The sequence below is a fragment of the Clupea harengus genome, chromosome 14, assembly GCF_900700415.2.
Source record: "Clupea harengus chromosome 14, Ch_v2.0.2, whole genome shotgun sequence".
Classification (NCBI taxonomy): domain Eukaryota; kingdom Metazoa; phylum Chordata; class Actinopteri; order Clupeiformes; family Clupeidae; genus Clupea; species Clupea harengus.
In genome coordinates this window covers 16023132-16044463 of record NC_045165.1, presented here as the reverse complement: position 1 = coordinate 16044463, position 21332 = coordinate 16023132, and the positions used below count along the sequence as shown (strand labels likewise).

The 21332-nt window shown below is 46.5% G+C and overlaps 2 protein-coding genes across 3 annotated transcripts in view; one reads left to right on the top strand and one right to left on the bottom strand.

Annotated features, from left to right (window-relative positions):
• The window catches only part of eif2ak4 (eukaryotic translation initiation factor 2 alpha kinase 4), a 40833-nt gene extending 25163 nt beyond the window's left edge, over positions 1–15670 (top strand). Inside the window, exons 31-39 of the mRNA XM_031580094.2 lie at positions 256–384; positions 5443–5529; positions 6910–7019; positions 7255–7313; positions 8465–8568; positions 9453–9521; positions 11113–11157; positions 12127–12242; positions 15188–15670. Of these exons, the coding sequence (XP_031435954.1) occupies positions 256–384; positions 5443–5529; positions 6910–7019; positions 7255–7313; positions 8465–8568; positions 9453–9521; positions 11113–11157; positions 12127–12242; positions 15188–15245 (777 nt within the window). The 3' untranslated portion in view covers positions 15246–15670. The remainder of the gene's footprint in view (positions 1–255; positions 385–5442; positions 5530–6909; positions 7020–7254; positions 7314–8464; positions 8569–9452; positions 9522–11112; positions 11158–12126; positions 12243–15187) is intronic.
• A 1070-nt stretch (positions 15671–16740) lies between these two features.
• LOC105908181 (cysteine-rich motor neuron 1 protein-like) overlaps positions 16741–21332 on the bottom strand; it is an 82322-nt gene continuing 77730 nt past the window's right edge. For both annotated transcript variants that reach the window (XM_031580098.2, XM_031580097.2), the window contains 2 exons: positions 20775–20953; positions 16741–19924 (listed from right to left, as the gene is read on the bottom strand). In XM_031580098.2, the coding sequence (XP_031435958.1) occupies positions 19733–19924; positions 20775–20953 (371 nt within the window). In that variant the 3' untranslated portion in view covers positions 16741–19732. The remainder of the gene's footprint in view (positions 19925–20774; positions 20954–21332) is intronic.

The following is a 21332-nucleotide window of genomic DNA, read 5'->3' as shown; positions in this document are numbered from 1 at the left end:
AAGTACCGTGTGTGTGAGAGAATGTGTGCGTGTGTGTGTGTGTGTGTGTGTGTGTGTGTGTGTGTGTGTGTGTGTGTGTGTGTGTGTGTGTGAGAATGTGTGTTGTGGTGTGATGGTGACCTTCACCCTTGTCTTCCTACTGTGGTTTTAATTGGGTTGCCCTGTCAGATCTCATGTTTATGTTTCTATTCTGTCTTTCTGTCTAACCCCTTCGCTCCTTCATTTCCTGTTCTCCTCCCTCCATCCCCCCCTTAGCCTCTGGTAAGCTTCTGTGATGTGTTGGTGGTTCCTGTGGGGCACACCTCGACCGATCGGGCCATCATCGTCACCCAGAAGCTGTGGACGGCTGGGGTGTCTGCTGACGTGGTCTACGACATCTCTCAGGTCAGTGCTCTTCCGGGAGTGTGTGTTTATGTGTGTGTGGTGGGGGATTCAGTCAAGTAGGGCACAGTTGTCAATCTACTGGATAAAATGTGTGTTTTCTGTGTGCTGTTAGCCATTTTGAGTAAAACTATGACAGGAAATGGAACTGGAAATACTAGCTAGGTTTTCCGTTAGCCATGTCCAGTGTCCAGTAATAATGCTCATACAAAATGTAGCCAAAGCGTAGGCTATCCCTAAACGGAACATTTGTGTTTTGACCGCAAAACAACCCATTAACAGCCTACAGTACTTTTTCTTCCCCCAAAAGGGTGTGATTTCCCCTTTCGTCAACATAGGTGTACACTATTATATTTGCATTTGCAATATAGACTGTTATTGAAACCAGTACGTTTCACATTTGTCTGTTAAAATAAAATCTTTCTGGACATGGGACTGGCAAGACACTGTCCTAGCGGTAACCCTTAATGGTATTTAATTTTATACCATATATTGAAGATCCAGTCTTACCCTGATGCAGACACGGATATGTGACACCACATGCTATTGGTCCCCTGAAGTTCCGCCTAACAGACACAAAGCACCAAAGTACCGCTGCTAGTCTGTATCGGTCTTTTTTTATTGGCACGTGTCTATGTAATAATTGAAAAATTGTAAATATAAAAAAAATATTGGCACTGCTTCAGGGTATACACTCATTCTTGTGGTTCAGCAATAGCCTGTGCAAGCTGTTGCTGTACCCCACCAAAAGGCGGCAGCACTGCGACTGTTTTGCCTGTAGCATCAACAGTAAGACTGATTCTCCCATAAAGTGATGACATGACGATAGACGGCTTTTGAATGTTTCTGAGGCATGGAATGGTACTGGTTTGTGAGAGATGTGATGTGTGGGATGTGATTTATGTCATCCGTACCGTACCATCGGCTCCACCAGGCTTTGTGTTTGCATGGCAGCGGCCTTCATTAAAGTGAGTGGAGGGATTCTTCTCTGTGATGGGAGCGTGTGGTGTTGTTCCATGGCCTAACCACCGTGCTCCTTAGCTGAGTGGTGGGCAGTCGTCTGGGCCTCTCAGCGGGTTTGCACTTGTGCTGTGCTCAGGGAGGAATCTCTGTCCCACGCTGGTGGAGCTCTCGGATTGCTTTTGTGTATTTGAGTCTGTCTGTGTGTCTGTGTGTGTGTTTGAATATGATGTGTATTTAATCTCAGGATGTCAGGACGTGTGTGCAAGAGTGTCATTTTACGGGTTTGTGTTGAATGTCTGGAAGGAGAGAGTCCGTGATGGAGAAGTTGTGTGTTTAATCTTGCTGTGTGCATTTGGTGTGATTGTCCAGCGCTCTCTGTGTGTGTGTGTGTGTCTCTGTCTATGTGTGTGTGTGTGTGTGTGTGTGTGTGTGTGTGTGTGTCTCTGTCTGTGTCTCTGTCTGTGTCTGTGTGTGAGTGTGTGGAGTCCTCTCCTCTCTGCTGCCACGGCTCTGTCACATTCTTCATGTTTATGTTACAGGCTGATCTCAGTGATCTCAGCCCAAGAACTGTGCGTCATCACTGGACCCCTCACTGCACTTCTCTCTCTCTCTCTCACACACACACACACACACACACACTCTAACAAAACACACACACTCTCTTTAAACCACGAAATACACACACACACACACACACACACACACACACACAGATTCACACCATCCCTCTTTCTATCACATATAGCATACGCACACAGTTTTTTCTCCTGAGCTCACACACATACACACATACAATCCTTCTTTTTGTCTCAAACACATATAAAATGTAGACACAGATCTCTTTTTCCATTTCTCTCCCTCACACACACACACACACACACACACAGGTTTTCCTCTCCCCTGCTTCCACTTATGCACCTCTCTGCGGTTCCTTTTCTCTCTCGGGTGAAAGCGATCATATTCATCCCATTCATCATGAGCTAATCCAAATCAGTTTTCTGCTCACCGTCCAGCTTTCTCCTCGGATCACTTTTTCGCTTCTTTCATCCGCCTCACCTTTTTTCCTCACCTCCGATCGGATTTCCCTCTTCCCACAGTAGAGATTCCGTGTCTCCGCTGCTCTCCCTCCCTCTGTCCCTTCCTCTCCTCTATCTTCTGCTCACAGATCACCCTTTCTCTTCTGATCCCTTTCTCTCTTTCTTTCTTTCTCTCTCCCTCCCCCTCTCTCTTTCTCTCCCCCTGTTTCCTTCTCTTTCTCTCTCCTCCTCCTTTTATCTATCCATCTCTCCGTTCTCCCAGTGATTTCCTCTTCTCTCTGCCCTTTAAAAAACCTGGCGCTGGGTCTCTGCAGATTGCCCAACTTGGTTCCCCTGGGCCCAAGATCAACACAAGGGGCCTTTGGCTCCCTCTCCCTCGGCCTCCTCTGCTCTATTTGCTGGAGACTAAATGGCAGCTGTCGCCGCGGTGGCGTATCAGAAACATCCCAGGCCTGTTTACAGAGCAGCCGTGGCCCAGACGCTCCGCACAGACAGACAGGCTGAGAGAAGGAGAGAGAGAGATAGAAAGAGATAGAAAGAGACGGAAAGAGACAGAAAGAGACAGAAAGAGACGGAAAGAGACGGAAAGAGACAGAAGGAGACGGAAAGAGACGGAAAGAGACGAAAAGAGACGAAAAGAGATGAAAAGAGACAGAAAGAGACGGAAAGAGAGACGGGGGGGAGAGAGAGAGAAGAGAGAAAGAAAGAGAGAGATGGGACTGAGAGAGAGAGAGACAGAGAGAGAGAGACGGGACAGGGAGAGAGAGAGAGAGACACGTGACATGGAGAGAGAGCGAGAGGCGTGACAGGGAGAGAGAGAGAGTGACGGGACAGGGAGAGAGAGAGAGTGACTGGACAGGGAGATAAAGGGAGACGGGACAGGGAGATAGAGAGACAGGGAGATAGGGAGATAGAGAGACAGAGGGAGTTAGAGGATAGGAGAGAGAGAGAGTGTGTGTGTGTGTGTGTGTGTGTGTGTGTGAATAGTAGTCCACATATGGACAGTATTTGAGTGTGAGCGAGACATTGATAGATGGAGAGAGAGATAGTACATAACCTGTGGACGTTATCTGTTGGCAGCAGTGATGGTTGAGGTGAGAGGGCAATCAGAGGGAGGGAGGGAAAGGAGAATCAGAGAGAGATGGAGAGGGGGATGTAGAGGGAGAGAGAGATTATTCCCAGGAGAGGAAGCAGGCCACAGGATGAGAGGAAGAGGAGGAGATGGATGGAAGGGAGGGAGGGATAGATGGTCAGATGAAGGGACACAGTGATGAGGTGAGTGAGGTGTGTGTGTGTGTGTTTGTCTGCACAGAGCACAGTCTGTTCCAGAGGCCAGCGGCCGGATGAAAACACCCCACTGTGTTTGATGAGGATAAATCAGGCTCAACACACACACACACACACACACACACTCTTCCTCATGCGGCCATGGTGAAACACAGAACCACACAGTTCCTCATCCATCTCACACACACTCACACTGGACACACAGATGCACCATACTTTCCTTATCCACAGACATTCATCTCACCAATCTCCTACCCAGACCTACGCATCGTGGTCTGTTTAACACACACACACACACACACACACACACACACACACACACAGTCTTCACACCCTGCCACGGGTGAGCACGTTACCTGGGCAGCCGGAGTGCTTCGAGGGGCTGCTGCTTTCCAAGCCAAACATGGTGCCGTGGCGTTCCGGAGGAATTTATGACCTCGGAGCCCAGCAGCTCCCGGCACACATTTCCCTCCCCGTACAACCAGCCCGGCCTCTGGCACCGAACAGTGCCGCGGGTCCACAGGTCCAGTATCTGTGTCAACTCTTCCCCACTGGCGACCGCTGCGCGCAGTTGGCACTGAGTGAGCCTCACACACACACGCACACACACTCTCACACACACACACACACACACACACACTCACACACACAGCATCCATGGTGCCGTTTTGATTGCGCAACACAAGTGAAGTCATGCAAGCACACAAACACTCACACTAGGTCTCCTCCTTGCATAAGTCTTTATTAAGTCTTTGAACAGATCGCAGTTGGTTTTCTTTCCTTCTCTCTATTTCTGTCACACATACACATACACTCACACACAAACACACACACACACACACATACACACACACACACACACAAACAGTCAGCCTTCACACACCTACAGACAGAGCCTGTTACTGGAGCACAGGGCTGCTGCTGTTCCCCTGAAGTGTGCTTGTGTACTTTAGTGTGTGTGTGTGTGTGTGTGTCTGGGCTTGGGAGATTGTGTGGGTGTATATTTGCATCTGAGTTTGTGTGTGTGAGTATGGTGGAGAAAGAGTGACTTTATGTGTTTGGGGTAGGGAGGGTGAGTGATGGACTCTCTGTGTGTGTGTGTGTGTGTGTGTGTGCGCGCGCGTCAGACAGCTTTTGAGAGCCGGGGCTCATAAGCCCACAGGCCTCATTAAGGCAACCGTCAGTCAGTCGAGACAGACAGGTGACTGCTGTGTGCGTGTGTGTATGCGTGTGTGTTCACCCCAGGTGCTGGCCAGTCGGCACCAGGAATTTCCGCCTCGGAGTGATGTTGTTCAGGCCACCATTGAGGAGTTGTTTTAACGACCTGCTTTACTGTGTTCATTTACAAACGCGTATCCTGTGTAGAGCTTTCTACCAGGAACTCTGCTTGTCCGTTGCACTTGCCATTCCTGAGGGCACTATGAGTGATGGTGATGGTGAATGACTTAGTTGTCTCTATAGTAAAGTCTCTTTTTGTCATCCTCCCAGCCTCCCTGACGTTTGTGAATGACCATGGGTGTTACATCACTGTTGGAGCTCAGTGTTTATCTGTTGCTGTTTTTTTCTCCTCTCTCTCTCTGCTCTTTTAATTTTTTTTTTTTAATTCTTCATATTTTTCTCTGCCTGTTTCTCCTAAACGCTTTTTCTCTCCTGCTCCTGTACTCTGCTTGTCTCACTGTCTAACACTCGGTCTCGCTTCTTCATCCTCCATTCTCTCTCTCTCTCTCTCTCTCTCTCTCCCCCTCCCTCCCTCTCTTTCTTTCTTTCTCTCTAGTCTCAGGAGGCCCTGTTAGAGCACTGCAGACAGGCTGGCATGTCCTTCATGGTGATGGTGTCTGACAAAGAGGGAAACTACTGCAAGGTGAGTAGCTCAGTCTGTCAGACACGCAGGTACAGAAACAGACCAACAGTTAATAAAACAAAGCAACTGCCGACAGTCATTTTAGATCCCGTCTTTTGCTTGTATAGAGGATTTGACGAAAAGAGACAGAAAGAGACGGAAAGAGAGACGGGGGGGAGAGAGAGAGAAGAGAGAAAGAAAGAGAGAGATGGGACTGAGAGAGAGAGACAGAGAGAGAGAGACGGGACAGGGAGAGAGAGAAAGAGAGAGAGAGACACGTGACATGGAGAGAGAGCGAGAGGCGTGACAGGGAGAGAGAGAGAGAGAGTGACGGGACAGGGAGAGAGAGAGAGTGACTGGACAGGGAGATAAAGGGAGACGGGACAGGGAGATAGAGAGACAGGGAGATAGGGAGATAGAGAGACAGAGGGAGTTAGAGGATAGGAGAGAGAGAGTGTGTGTGAATATGTGCACTTAGTCACAGAACCTATTGGGATGTGCATTTATCTGTATTTACACCTTATCACAAAGCAAGTTAAAGCAAGACCATGGGTTCGGAACCCAAGGGGCGCAAATACTCATGGAGTACAAAATGTATACCTTAGCTGTACTGTACAATGCTTTGGATGAAGGCTTATGCCACCTGAATAAATGAAAAAATATGATGTCATGAATGAGTAGGGGTGGTAACAGCCACAGACCCAGCGAGCTGTGGGATTAGAAAAGGAGTTACACCTCCGGTTCTGCCAAAACCCACCTGATTGAGCTAATGAGGACCCAGAGGAGGGCTTTGGTTACTCAGGTCAGGTGTGTTTCTCCAGAACCACAGTCCGCCAGCTCACCGGGCTGCACCGGTGGAAAGGGGCCCTGGAGCTGGACCGCCTTCATGTTCCACAAGTGTGTAATTGCCACCATGCACTGGTGGAATAGCTGGGTATGTGTGTGTAGTATAAGGTGGAATAAGTGATAGATATGGCAGAAAAGTTGGTCTGATGCTGTTCAGTTTCCGTTTTCCGATTTAAGTTACATAGTCCCACTGAGTTACTAAAAACAGGTACAAACTTGATATCTCCTCCTGAAATATGTCCAAGATGAATGTCTTCCAGGGTGCCTTGAGGATTATGTGTGTGGATCAAGTTTTCACCCACAGACATTTGGTAAATCAAGGCCATATTTTTGGGCAAAGTGCCAACTAGGGCCTCCAAATACCAAAAGTCAAAGACAAAGCTCAGTCTGAATCTTTTTAGAAAGCCCTTAAGAAGATGGCCTGCTGTTGAAATGATGGTGGTTTTGTGAATAGGTCCTGAAAGAGAGAGACTTCAGAAGACTGGGTTTTCACAGAGGGACTTGTCATTGGCTTTTATGAACAGACCTGTGTCTGGTTTTCAACTTGCTCCTCAGGTTAAGTCCTTTGAGAAGGACCGTCAGTCAGAGAAGAGGATTCTTGAGTCCGAGCTGGTGGATCATATCATACAAAAATGCAGGACCAAACTCTCAGAGGAGAGAAACAGGTATTCTGTGTGTGTGTGTGCGTCTGCGTGCGTGTGTGTGTTTGCATGGTTGCCTGAGTGTGTGTGTGTGTGTGTGTGTGTTTCTGCGTTTGTGTATGTGTGGGTGTGTGTGCACATGCTTGCCTGTGTGTGTGTGTGTGTGTGTGTGTGTGTGTGTAAAACTCTTACATAACCTTGTGCATGTGGAATGTTTTGTGAATGATTTGTTCTCCCCTTCTCCTCTTGTTCCCCCCAGAGATGTGTCTGACAGTGTCTCTCTCCAGAACCCAAAGGGATCACTACAGACTAGCTCAGGTACTGCACACACTCACCCCAAACCGTTTCAAGACTTTTAGACTTAATATGGGCTTTTATGGAGGACTGATGCTGACATTGAAGCGCTGGGTCACTGGAAAAAATGAAGATTCTGCCTTACTCAGCTCAACTTCATGCCAGTAGGCGCCAGTAAAACATCTGTGTGACGCTGCAGCAGACACTTTTGCTATGCATGAGTGGTAAGAGTCGGCGTGTTCTACGACTAACGACTAACTATTAGCTGTAGAACTCCGAGCTGACATCTAGAACGAGACACTGCAGTCCCAACGCTTTTGTTTTTCACAGAAGAAACCCAATACAGGGTTCTGCTGGCATGAGGGTGACTAAGAAATGAGAGAATAATTTTTTTATTTTTTTAAACTTTCCCCTTTAAGTCAGCAGACTATAATTTTTTTTACTGTACCATCTCATAGTGGGATGGATAATAACGGTTTCCATAGCAGCCTGGCTCTGCTTTGCCCAGGAAACACACATTGTATCCTCACATGACCCCTTCCTCCAGACACAAAACAACAACCTTGCGGTCAGATTACAGCAGATTACATCATTTATCGCAACCCTGATGTGCAGCCACATGTACCTCTGGTAATCTGGTGAATTACAGTCAGGTTCCCCAAAATCCCAGTCATTAAATCTGCTAATCCGTGCTTTCCCACGCTAGCTAGCTACACCCTGGTCCACACAAATGTAACACAAAGTTGTTATGTCAAAAATTAGGAGGGATAATCGGCAGCATTTCTAAGTGCTCTTTTGACCTTTAACAAACGAGGACTGGTCTGAGAAATAGCTCCATCGATACACGGCAGTGCAGTGAATCAGTTGCTAATGAATCAAAGTAAGCGCAGTGCCTCTGACTGCAGCGCCTTGAGTCATTATGGCATAGTTCACATGCTCAGGGTTTGGCATTGCTGCCAATGGGTGTGTGTGCGCCAAGGCAGTAGAGTTCACTTTGAAGGGGATTGCAACAACCGATCTCTTGTACACTATTGCTGTACTTGCTGTCAGTTATGCTGTTGTGTGTGTGTGTGCGTGTTTGCGCATGTGTGGGGGTGTGTGTGTGTGTGACACTACTTGATGTGCAGGTATGCTGGCTTGTAATGGGTTGTGTTTGCTTGTGGTGTTTGGAGCAGGGTCGTCAGAACAACACGGAAGCAACTCCGGAGGAAACATGAACGTGAACCTCGTCCCCCCGGAGAAACTGTCCGCCAGCACCAGGAGACGATACGAGACCACGGTCTGTCCTGTACACGTCAGCCCTTTTAAAGATGCAGTCCACCACCATTTTAATATCCAATGGGAATAATCTCATTCACGCTTTGTCTAATTCAGCGAATTCCTCCTCTGTGCCCTCTAGCTGTCTCTACTAGATGTGTGTATCCAGAATCACAGAGCGTACCTTCATTTGAACTCAAGTTAACTCAATCCAGTTTGAAGATCTAGGGAATTCATGTTGTGTATGGAATTTAAGTTCATTGGAATAGACTTTTGTTGTAGTCTTGTAAAAGAGAATTCATTTCATATTAGCTTGATTTAAATTGATCACCGTATGATTATCGGTTAGAGACATCTGCTTCTGTTGATAGATAAACACCAAGGCAATGAAAAGCAGCACAACAAGCTGAAACCCCACTCTATATTGCATTGCCCAGTGGTGGTGCTTTAAAACCTCTTTGGCATTCGCAGTGATGAGGTTCCTCTGGGACCCTGGCTCTGGGCTCGGTCCTCTGGGCTGTCATGCTGGAGCTGTGTGTGTGTGTGTGTGTGTGTGTGTGTGTGTGTGTGTGTGTGTGTGTGTGTGTGTGTGTGTGTGTGTGTGTGTGTTTTTTTTTTTTCTTCTCCTTGAGTGTGTGTGTACGTGTATTTTGAGAGTGAGTGCGTGTGTGTGTGTGTGTGTGTGTGTACACACGCTGTCTCCCACTGAACCAGCCTGGGCCAGGTCCCATTGGCAGTGGCGCTCCCGGAGGGTGGGGTTGGTGGAGGATGCTGTTGCATGCAAGGATGAAGTGTCTTTTGTTTTCCACAGAAGTTTCATGGGCATCTTGGGAACAATTATTCTCCCCCTCAGCCCCCTCCCCCCTAACTCTCACTCTCGTTTCTTTGTTTCTTTTTTCTCTTTAGATACAAACCAGATTGCAGAATCTTAGTAGCAGTTTGCAGAACAGGACCAATGACATTGAAGTCTTGGCGGTAAGTCATGTGACTCCACTCATCCACCCCCAAACAGCCTCACATACACACACACACACACACACACACACACACACACACACACACAATTATATACTCACAGACATCACAATATATTATCTCATCAACTGAACTGTGAAATCATGAAATGAGTGCCACAAAACGGCCGCGTTTGATGTAGAACTCAGTCGTGGCATTTTGTAGTATGTGTTCTCCCCCGACGAGACCAGTTTCGAACCCTGTGACCAATCAGCTTCCCTGTGTCAAGCGGCCAACGCTGTTTGCTGAGGAATAATAAACAAGCTCGACCGTGTCGCTGGGATCTAAATGACCTGCATGTTTAGTTTATTTGTGGTTTCGTAGTGAATTTAACTCGAGGCATTCGCAGAGTAAACCTCACGGCAAAGTTTTTACTGATTCTTGTGTACTCTGAATGCATTTGTCATTACCGGGATGGAAGCTTGGTTTGTTTCCCAGCTCACAGAGTATGCAGTTAGAGGTACATGGGGCCTACCATCTCCTGTGGCATGTGTGAGTGTGTACAGAACATGCATTTAGAGATATATGGGCAACCCTTTCTCATGACGTGTGGATGTGCGTGTGTGTGTGTGTGTTGTTGTGTGTGTGTTCTTGTTGTGTGTGTGTGTGTGTGGTTGTTGTGTGTGTGTGTGTGTGTGTGTGTGGGGGGTGTGTGTGTAAGAAGAGAGTGTTCTCGAAATATTTCCAGCACACAGCTGTCAAGCAAAAGTGAAGAAAAGAAGCATTTAGTGTTCTTGCTCCCCCAGTGAGAAACGAATCCCTGATTTACGAGGGAGTTTAATTACTGTTGAGCACAATGGCGCTCCGTTGGCCAACACTTCATCCCTCGTTACTCCTGAAAGACGGAGAGCAGACGCACACTTCTCTCTTTTAGAGAGTCGCAGTCGGTTGCTACCTCACCTTACGTTGTTCAGGGCTAAGGAAACAACCACGACTTACATAAAACATGAGCACCCAGGGGCCAACACGCCAAAACTGTATCACTGCTAAAAATATTGAATCCAAACAGTAATGCAAGCTGCCGATGGCGCGATGGAGATGTTTGTTTACTGCTGAATATAGTTGAGTGTTGGTTTTTGGCGGTGAATCAGTTATTCCCTTTTAAAGGGGAGCGTTCCTTCAGCAGGATCATGGAGGGTCAGACGTGGGCCACCTTCGTGGCGCTGGGCCAGGCCTTTGTCTAGGGTTGCCACAGTGGCGGGAGGGTGGCGGTGTGTTGGCCGGACACTTCCCCTGGAAATACATGGACCGGGAGTCTGTGTACAGCGTGTCCGTGTACAGTATGGGGAGAGAGGAGAGAAGTGATGAGAGATAAGAAGCCATTGTGTCTGCAAGAGCGAACCTTGCCCCGCATTCCTCTGGCTCTCTCCTCTTTCTCCTCCTTATTTTTATCCCCCTCTGGACCATTTAAACAGATAAACGGCAAGCACTTAATTATAGTGCAATAAAAATGAAATTTAAGCTCTGTTCTCTCTCATTCTCTCTCTCTCTCTCTCTCTCTCTCTCTCTCTCTCTATCTCTATCTCTGCACTGGCCTGTGTCTCTCCCACAGGTTGACCTGGCGAAGGAAACCCTCATCAACTTCCTGTCTCTGGAGGTCAGTAAACAGCTTTTGTGTTCTGAATTCCTGCAAAAGTAAATAAAACAGAAACACCTTCCTCTGGCTGCAGCGGAAAAACAGAGAAAAACAACAGGACAAACGCAACGATGGTTTGGTGGTGGTGGTGGTGGTGGGCGGGGGGGGGGCGCACAATCCTGTCTCCTGCACCACACGCAGTCTGCGAGGAACAGGGAGAGGAAGTGGAGGTTCCACCGGCCCTGTTCTTATCAGGAGGGAAACCCCTCGTTCACTCCCTCCTCTCCCTCCCTCATGCTCCACCCTGCCAGGAACGGCGAGAATTTGAACGATGCGTGACCACAGTGGAGAAGGAAGAGGGGAAGGGAGAAGGTCAGATTGCTAAACTCAAAACCAACAAAAACCAAAAGAAAGGCCTTTGCTTGCCCTGCTAATAAGCCCCGCGCCATAAAACCAAGAGAAGAAAAGATGCAGCAATTACACAGTGCTAACCCACCATAAACTAGCTCACTATGAATAATGCTATTGATACAAGCCTACGTCAACATTACACACATGGAGCAAAGAGTGTGTTCGTGTGTGTGTGTGTGTGTGTGTGTGTGTGTGTGCGTGTGCGCGTGCGCGTGCGTGTGCGCGCAGAGGGTGTCAAAGAAAACATTGCCACGGTCGAAAGCAAACTACTATACACATTCTTAAGGTCCCCTTAGCCCCAGGAAACCCAAGCGTCGGAGTGACGAATTGCACAACTGACTCAGGCAGGTCCCTGAGACCTGGTGAACTCGGTTACACCCTGGGAAGCTGACAGGCAAAAATACACAGTGTGTGAAAGGGAACATTACATGGACCGTCTCTGTATAACAGCTGCAGATGTCGAGGTGTCTGAGTCTATGGTATCCCACATGGGTCAAATAGGGCCAATCTGGGCTTTGTTTGGAGAGTAAACTTGGGGGATTGCTGTGGTGTCTGATTTGTTTTTCTTTCTGCCTCCAGTTTGATGGTGAGGAGCAGTTCAACAACAGCGTGAAGCACTTACTCTCAAGGCACCCGAAGCAGCGGTACCTGAAGACCATCTGTGAGGACATCCACCGCTTCAAAATGGTGAAAAAGTGAGTGGCCTCCGACCTTCTTGCCTTGGACCTTCTTGTGTTCAAGTCAGTGTGTCGGCCAACAGTATGTGGGGAACAGTGTGTGTGGCCTAAAGTGTGTGTGGAACATGTAGGTGAGATGTGTGTGACCTCTCTGTTGGATGTATGGCTGTGTGTTGTGTTGTGTTGTGTGATGTGAGCATTGTGTGGAAGGCTTGTGTATTAGTGTGCGTGCATATGTGTATGTGTGTGCGCATGCGTATATGTGTGTGTGTGTGTGTATGTGTGCGTATATGCATATGTGTGTCAATTCATGTGTGTGTGTGTATTAATGCATGTGTATGTTAGTGTGTGTGTGTGTGTGTGTGTGTGTGTGTGTGGGGAGTAAGTGTGTGTGTTAATGCATGTGTGTGTGTGTGGTACCTGTAACTAATCCCCAGCCATATGGTGGTAGCGGGCCCCTTGTGTGTCCTGGCCTTGAGTGACCCCAAGGCCTCTCTCCATCAGTCCTCCCCACTCTGACTTTTATTAAAAATCATGAAACCCAAAGCAAAGGGCCCAAACGCATTAAACGCCATTTCAAAGCCCGGCATCCCTTCCCAGCCTGGCGCTTTACTGCCAGCAGACTCTATGAAAAACCCGACCTGCTCACCAGGTGCTGAAACCACTTTACAGAACCACCGCTTCCAAAATCCCCCACCGTTCCACCTCCCGTTGACCAAACAGAATAACCGCGACACTCTTATAAAAAGGCTTACGCCCTAAGCCGTGTCATTTCATCCCTCTGTGCAGAGGTATGCTGGTACACAGCTCCCATTTACCCATAATGCTCTCTGGCAGCAGAATGTCAAAGGGCTTTGCCTCTGCGTAGGAGCTGATATGGACCTGGTTGCCAAGACTTCCCCTCTGAATCCCCGGGAAAATCCTGCACGGGCTGTTCAAGTTTATAGCCCGGGCTTACATAAATAAATGGTTTGTGCAGCCAGGGTAGGACATCTAAGTCTTTTCTCCTCCGTCAATAGGATCACACGCTACAAAATGATATGGCAAAGACTCAGTCCCCCCCCACTCCCCAACACACACACACACACACCCTCGACCTCCACCCTCGCCTTCATTCTGGCTCCTGTCCTCCTGGCCTCTCTGAGACCAGTTGTTTCTCATTTCCTTTGTGTATGAGTGTGTCTGATTTAGTCTCAGGGCGCTGGTGTTTACAGTTCAATTAGCTTCAATTTTGGGGGCGGTAACAATGGGGATATTCAGGCGGACTGGTGGTGGTGGTGGTGGAATGGTGTGGGGAGGGGAGGGGAGGGGAGGCCTATCGGACCTCAACCTGCAAGCTGTGTGCTTCTAGCAGCTTCCAACTGTGTAGCGCAGGCTGAGAGATACCTCCTACTCAACAGGGCTTTCCCTTCTTAGACGTTTTAGAACCGATCTCTCATGGATCCTGCCTCACTTTCTTTTATGCCTTTCTTTTTCTTTCTCACCCCCTCACTTTCTCTCTCTTTCACTCACACACACACACACACACACACACACACACACACACACTCTAAATGTACACCTTTCTTTGGCTTTCTTGGATCCTGCTTCTTTCTCTCCTCGTTCTTTTACTCTTCAACATTCCCTCCGTCTTTCTTTCTCACCCACTTACTCACTCAGTCCCCCTTACTCCTTCTCTTACAGACACACACACACACACGAACACACACACACACACTGACTCACATATTTACAGACACACACACTCACTCACAAACTCACACAGTGACTCTCTCTCTCTCTCACACGCACACACACACACACACACACTCTCACACAGCGACTCTCTCTCTCACACACACACATACACACACACACTGACTCTCTCTCTCACACTCGCACTCACTCACACACATTCACATACACACTCACTCAAACACACCCCCATCAGTTTTCCTGCCGCTTCTACCCTTTCATTTCCCCCCGCACAGGCCCAAGGGCACCACCAGTCAACCCCCCCCCCCCCCCCCACACACACACACACACACACACACACACACCCCCGACTGAGGGAAATAACAGGAAAGCGGGCATCAAGATAAGCCTGAATAGGATATGCGTGCGGCTTGCATGTGTTACATATGTGAGCATACACACTGGCATTCTCACTGGTCCTTAGTCATACTGCTTCCAGTACAGGGTGCTGAGTGACTGACAATGGCAGTCTTTGTGTTTAATGTTCTTGGTATGTCTTAAGTGAGAGATAGATTTACCATGCAAGTGAGCCATGACTTTTGCGCCTTGGAAGAGAGCTATTCATATTCATCACAACACTCAAAGAAACCTTAATACACACTCCGTTTAAAAATAAGTGATAACATTCGCAAAACACACCACATTTTTGATAAAAACATGTTCATTGATTGGCTTCAATGTTTTATTGTGATTTAAAGAGGTATTTTTTAGAATTTAGTCTTCATGAGTACAGTTTATTTTGGTTGGCTTAGAAACAGGTGCCTTGCCAACCAACTCCTATTTTATTTGCCCACCTAGTCTCCTTTAAGTCTGCCACACCTCTCCTCTTTATCCTCAGCTCCTGTAAATCAGTGTTGGAGAACCTCTGTGTTGGACAGTCTCTGATGAAGTAAACGCATGTGGTCTAGAACGATTCTGCAGAGACCGAGAGAAAAAAAAAAGATGTAAAGATGTAGTGATAAGTCTCTGAGGTTCTCCTTCAGTCGCTTTGTATGACCCAGTTCACACATGGGGGAACTAGATCCATGTTAACTTCATTTAGTTCTCCGTATTGAGCTTTCTCTCGGAAAGTCTTCTCTGGAGAAGTGAGGTGTGTAATTGAATGGGACCACTTGTGGTTTAATGCAGGTGTGGAGGAGTGAGAGGGGGGAGGTGAGGAGAACACTTCTGACAGCTTTTTGTTTTTGTTTTGTCTTGTCTTGTCTCTCTCCTTCAACATGTCTTTGCAGAGTCACAGTTGTTGTCCTGTACAGCTACAGAGAAGACTACCACAAGGTCCTCCTCTGAGCCAGCTTCTCCAAGGAGTCATTGCCCTGGACTGAGGTCTCATTTTCACAACTTTCTTTTTTTCTTTACCTTTTATTCCTCCTCTTTGTGGGGGTGTATTTTTGGTATAGTGACTGACTAGAATCCAATCGGTCTCCTACCAAGAGATCTAATGCCAAAGACAAAGGACGAGACGACGGTGTTGTTATGAAGGTTTCAGTAATGGATAGAATCGCACAGGCTTCTGTTATTAACAACAACGCACTCAATGGTACTGGTGGTGTTACAACATTGCCGGGCTCTTGCCTTACGTACACGGGTCAGCCTTGAATACTGGAGTGGTTAATGTATGTGGCTCTATACTGTACTTGACAATGTATTATATACAGACAAAAGATCATTATGAAGTGGTCAAAAAACTTTATTAAATGTCATATTTTCCCTTATTGCAGTGTGTCATTATTGAAACAGCTACACCAAATGTGTCTCAAGTGGTAACATTGGCTTGGCATTGAGGTTGGCCACTGTTCTTCAGTGCATTCCCTTCGAACTTGTTTATGTGGCCACGTCAGTGATATTTTCCCATGAACTTATATACTGTTTGCAAGCCTTGAAATGGCCACCATGTATAATTGGCTAATAATTGCCTGGAAAAAACTGCTGTGTTTTAAGCTTTTGGAATTCTTAAGTGTGTGTGAACCCTTTGCTCCTGGCTTTACGACTGTGAAAACCTTCAAACAGAACGAGCATGTCGTGACAAGAGTCGCGAGGCCGAGAGGTTGGGCACGTCCGGCGCGGCTCGAGGGCTCTTTCAAGTTCTCCTGCCTGTGGCTCAGCACTTTTTGACCCGTGTGTAGGGGGGATGGGGGGGGGGGGGGTGAAGGAAAAAAGGCTCTATTAAGAGCTGGAAATGTATTTATATGCAATGTAAATGCAATACATATTGAATCGTCAACTAAATATTGTTTTAATTCCGAATCGGGAGGTCCCCGGATACACTCCTAGTTTTGGGCTGGGGAACAGTGCCGTAAACGTAGGGGAGAAAGAGGGTGAAAAAAAACTCTGGTCTCAGGCATGACACGAAGTGGCGAAGAAGAGCCAACGACTTTGCACTCCCAAGAATGTCGGTTTCCATGGGTATATTAGCTCAACGTGTTGGGATTCCTGTGGACGTTTGACCAGCAGTGATTGATGCTGACATGTTGTGACAAACGTCCTGTGTTTGTGTGTTGCACTAAATACCTGAAGCTGGTGAAAGCAGCTCAAATGAGAAAAGACAGATTGTCTTTCGTCACACTGTGCAGGGGGCCTGGAATGAAACGGCCAAGAAAAGAGGGTGCAAAGTCTTCTGTGAAACTCTTGGAAAACAAAACAAGGCAGTGCGTCCAAAAGTACCCCGCAAGTATTGAGCAAGCCCGGCATTAGAGAAATAAAAAAAATCAAGTAAGTTATAAGCACAACATCGCAGGATCAAGCCATCTGAACAAGCCTTTCAAATAAGCACCCACAAAAGGGCTTTTGTTCACACGTCTTTATTTGTCCAAAATAAGTGTAAATGTTACAGTTCAACATCTAAGAAATACGTATTTACAGTTTTTGCCCATAAAAGTAAAATAAATAAGCTGGAATATCAAAGCAGAGGAAGATGGGGAAATGGTTTACATTATCTAAAATGTACAGCAGCTTTGGCTACCAGGATTCTTTGCCAAATACAAAAAAAGAAAAACACTTTTAACTTTTAATTCAAACTATAGTTTAGTATTAATAAATAAAGCTATGTGAAAAAAATAAATAAGATATCCTCTCATCTACTTTGTTTATCTATCTTTTTTTACATGTAGGAAGTACAAATTTCAGAAGGTTATACAGATTCCCTCTTCACAGAAAAACGCAGACAAGCTCAACTATAGCGAGAGTAGTTGAGACAAACAATATGCTGGGTTTGTGTGTGAGACACACACACACGCGCACACACACGCACACACACACACACACACACACACACGCGCGCACACACACACACAAACTCAGCATATTTTTTTCAGTTCTATCTGACTGAACGTTCTGTATATCTATCATGCGAGCCCCCTCCTTAATTTGGCATCAGTATACACATTGTACTGAAACACTGAAGACGTAACCAGGAAATCAGTTCCAGAACTTTACTATTCTTAACAGAGGTGGTTGTGTAATAGTGAGAGGGACAGGGGTAGGGGGTAGGGGGGAGGGGGCTTTCTTTTGGCTTCTCTGACTTCACCGAAGCCCGGCTGCTGTGAAACCGTATGATTGTTAAAGTGGTTTGTCATTCTGTCCATGACAGATGGCCAACGGAGTCTTTGCACTTTTTCTTTGAGACATCTGATCCTAAGAAAAGAGTTACATTTCTGGAATATGTTCAGATGCATAATACATGGTCTATATATGAGACGCTTTGCTCTCACAACCTCTCATCAACACCCTTTGAAAATAGAGGGCAGTATGGTCTTAATTGAAGCATGAATTGAAAACAGAATAATGGCAAGCCAACACTTCCTACTAACAATACAACACTGTCTCACGTGGCACTTTTAGAGTATTATGATGCTTAATCAGAACTAGCTTTGAAAAGCTATGAAAGACCACCAAATCTGTGATTCATTCTCTATACATGGTCACACAAGTCGGAAACTTTACGTGAATCATTTGTCATAAGACTGACATAACTAGTTCACTGTGATGCCAATGGCAGATGCCATATTTTGCCATTATTGTGGATAGTTAAAGTTTGGTGATATAACAGTCATGTCATCATAATCGGTAATCATCATGAGTGCTTTCATGTTTGAAGCCTTAACAGTTTATATTACATGCTTGTAAGTCACAATATAACATTTTTTGGATAAGTATAACATGACGGTCATATCAACTGATACAATATGTAGAGAGCTTGTCTCAGAATATGGCACCTGCAATGGCATGTATATGACAGTTATGTTAGTCTTAGGGTTCAAGAAAAGAGTTACTGAAAACTGTAACCCTGAATAGTGTGATTAATGATGCACAATTTGACTGGTTGGTGTGACGTCATATACTGGAGTGGCTGGACAACTTGGTGAAAACAAACATCTGTTAAAAACCGGGCCACAGAACGTGAAGCTGTCGTTTTTGCAATGTTTCTTATTTCTTATTTAAATATTTAGGTTAGAACTGCTACAAGGAAATGTCAAACACTGTTTTTGACAGTTGTTTGTTTTCACCAAGTTGCCTTGCAATGCACTCGCGCAACATCCCTTCCGGTTATTCACCAACCGGACAAATAGGCTAGATCTGGCAGATGAATAACACTGTGCTCAGATGCATAGCGGTACATTCGCTCTCAGAGAGCAAGGAACCATGGGACTGATCCGGCCCTCATCAGGCCCTGATCCGGGGGCACCATATTTAGCCGTTTCTGGTACTATAACTTTCCTTCTCTCGCACTAAACACATTATCCCTACCCAACCCTCCTCCCAAAGAAGCCAGGCTTTGGTTTTCAAATGAGGCACGTTACCTCTCTTAAACATCTCCATGAGGGGAAATGTGTAAGATTTAAGTCTAGAGTTTCAATTGTTTTATATAACCACAAAGGCATAAACGTGACTAAGAATAATATGTTTGAGTAATACAAGTGGAGATATATGTATATAAAATGGTAAGGTGGACACCACTCCTCCATAAGTAGTGAAGTTATTTAAGGAATCCATCCTTGAGGGCTTTTCAGGGGTCTTCTGCTGTTGAACCTTGAGGAATTTCGCTCGTCCATTATCAGCCCCTTCAGTCTGCTAGGTTGCTAACAGCGTTAGCCAGTTAGCTGTGGGATGTCCCATTCCAGCAGGTTGCACAGCCTGGAGTCAGATGCTAATGCTGGTTGGGTTGATTGAGTGTAGCTTGGCACAAGCCCCAGCAGATCTCCAGAGCCCTGACAGAATCCAACCCCCCACCCTAAAGCTTTTTCTTTTAGAAATCTTAGAAATCTTTTCATCATCTTTTTTGTATTGACCCACAATTTGTCCGTCTCTCGAAGGCAACAGTATGCAGTCACACACTCCTTGTGCCTCTCTGATATAGAAATGTTCCATCCATGTGTTGGTGAGCACTGCTCCGCCATGTGTCTTGCTGATATCAGTGGCGCAAGTTAAAGCTCCAAACAGGGGGTTAAAGGTCATACGGTAGTCATAGGCATCATTGCACATGGCGAAATTGTCTCATCTCTCATCGCATAACTGGAGTTCCTTGCCTCCAGTGAAGAGGTAAGAGTCCAACCAGGGAACTGCAAGTGTTTCTTGTTGAGAGACCTCTGTAGACTTTTGTGTGTGTGTGTCTGTGTCTGTGTGTGTGTGTGTGTGTGTGTGTGTGTGTGTGTGACAGAGTGAAAGCACATTGTTCAGTCAAGTGTTGCTGTGCACTGTGATTGTGTATGCATGAAGAGTGTGTGTGTGTGTGTGTGTATGTGTGTGTGTGATGTTTATGTGTTTGCTTTGTCTTCGCTCTAGCGCTGAACCTTCCCGTGTCCGTTGCAGAGTTTGGCTCGAGGAATGCTCATCCTGTCCCGACACGGAGATCCCATGTCCGAGGAGAAGTTGATGCCGCAGTCGTTCTTCACGTTCTGGAACTTGTTCTCCTTGGACGGTTCCATGTAGACCACTGAGTTCTTGTTCACGTGCTTTTTCAGAATCACTGTCTGTGGGGAGAGAAAACGGGACAGGGTCCAAAGATATTAATTCAGTGAACAGAGCTCTGTATGCTTTTTTTTCCCTCTATGAGATCAATGGACCTGTGTTGGGTTTAGTCAAGACTCTTGTTCTGTCTGTCTGTCTCTCCCTCTCTGTGCTTGGTTGTCCGTCTGTCTTGCCCTGTTCAAGGGATCTCATGAAACGTGAGATGAATAGCGTTTTTTTCCCAGCTGCCATTTTCTTTTTCTTATGGGCCTTGTGAAAATATCTTGTTTTACGAAAAAGCCTCAACACATTTCTTTTCACAGCTCTTTCAAAGTATCCTTTCAGGATTACGTGGCAGAAAAGCACATTTATCCTCTCTTAACGGCACCCAGGACATATATTCTGGCCTTGCGTAGAAGCCAAGGGCACGTTGACATCCCACCCACAGAATCAAATAAGACAGCTTTCACAATCAGTGACGCACACAATGTAATTGACTATGGCTGTGAAAGGTAAAAGTCTGGGGCACTGGCATAATGACAGGCTGGGCTTAAAGTGGTTCAACTAAAGTGCTTGGGATGGTCACAACAGCAAAGCTTATGAAAATACTCTGCTGGAAATACTGCATTGGCAACGCATTAACAATAATTAGAAGCTGTTGTCAATGGAACTACTGGAAAGCCGTCGGGCAGGTTGTGATCTGGCTCTGGAGTAGTGTGTGAAACTCAGATGCTGTTTGTAATCTTGTTATTTCAGCAGGGCTGTTGGAGCAACCCTGCAGGGAAGTCATTGTGCTTGTGTTGTGCTTCTGGGCGCAGCGTAAAAAGAAATGGAAATTCTTCCAAATATATTTTTTTTAAAAAGGTGCTTGACCTTTTTGGGCGCGCTGTAGCAGGACATCTGCACCCACTTCTTCTTCTTGTTGATGAGGAGCGCCACGACCAGGAAGATGACAATGGCGAAGAGGAGGCCAGCCAAGATCCACGCCGCTGATTGGTAGATCAGGGCCATCTCCGTCTGAGTCGGGGATCCTTCACTCAAGCCCTTACCGTCTATGGAAACAATGAGGGGGAGAAACGCACATATTCAGTCTCAAGGTCATATCGCTCACTCACTGACACACACACACTCTCTCACACACACACACACACACACACACACACACACACACACACAGATGTACAAGCACGTGTCTTACTGCATGCCAATATTTCCATTACATTATTCTACTCTAATCAATTTAAACGAAAACATGCTCGTCGCTCTCCTCCAGCTTGCTGACTGTTTTCCTTGGCCGGCCGCGCGGATATTGTTTCCAAATTAATGTGCTGTGTCTCCGGATTGTTATGGCTTTATCTTAATCTCATTGTGGCCCGCCATTTATCACCGCTAGCACAGCTTCACCGTCTCATTCACCAAGTGGAACTATCG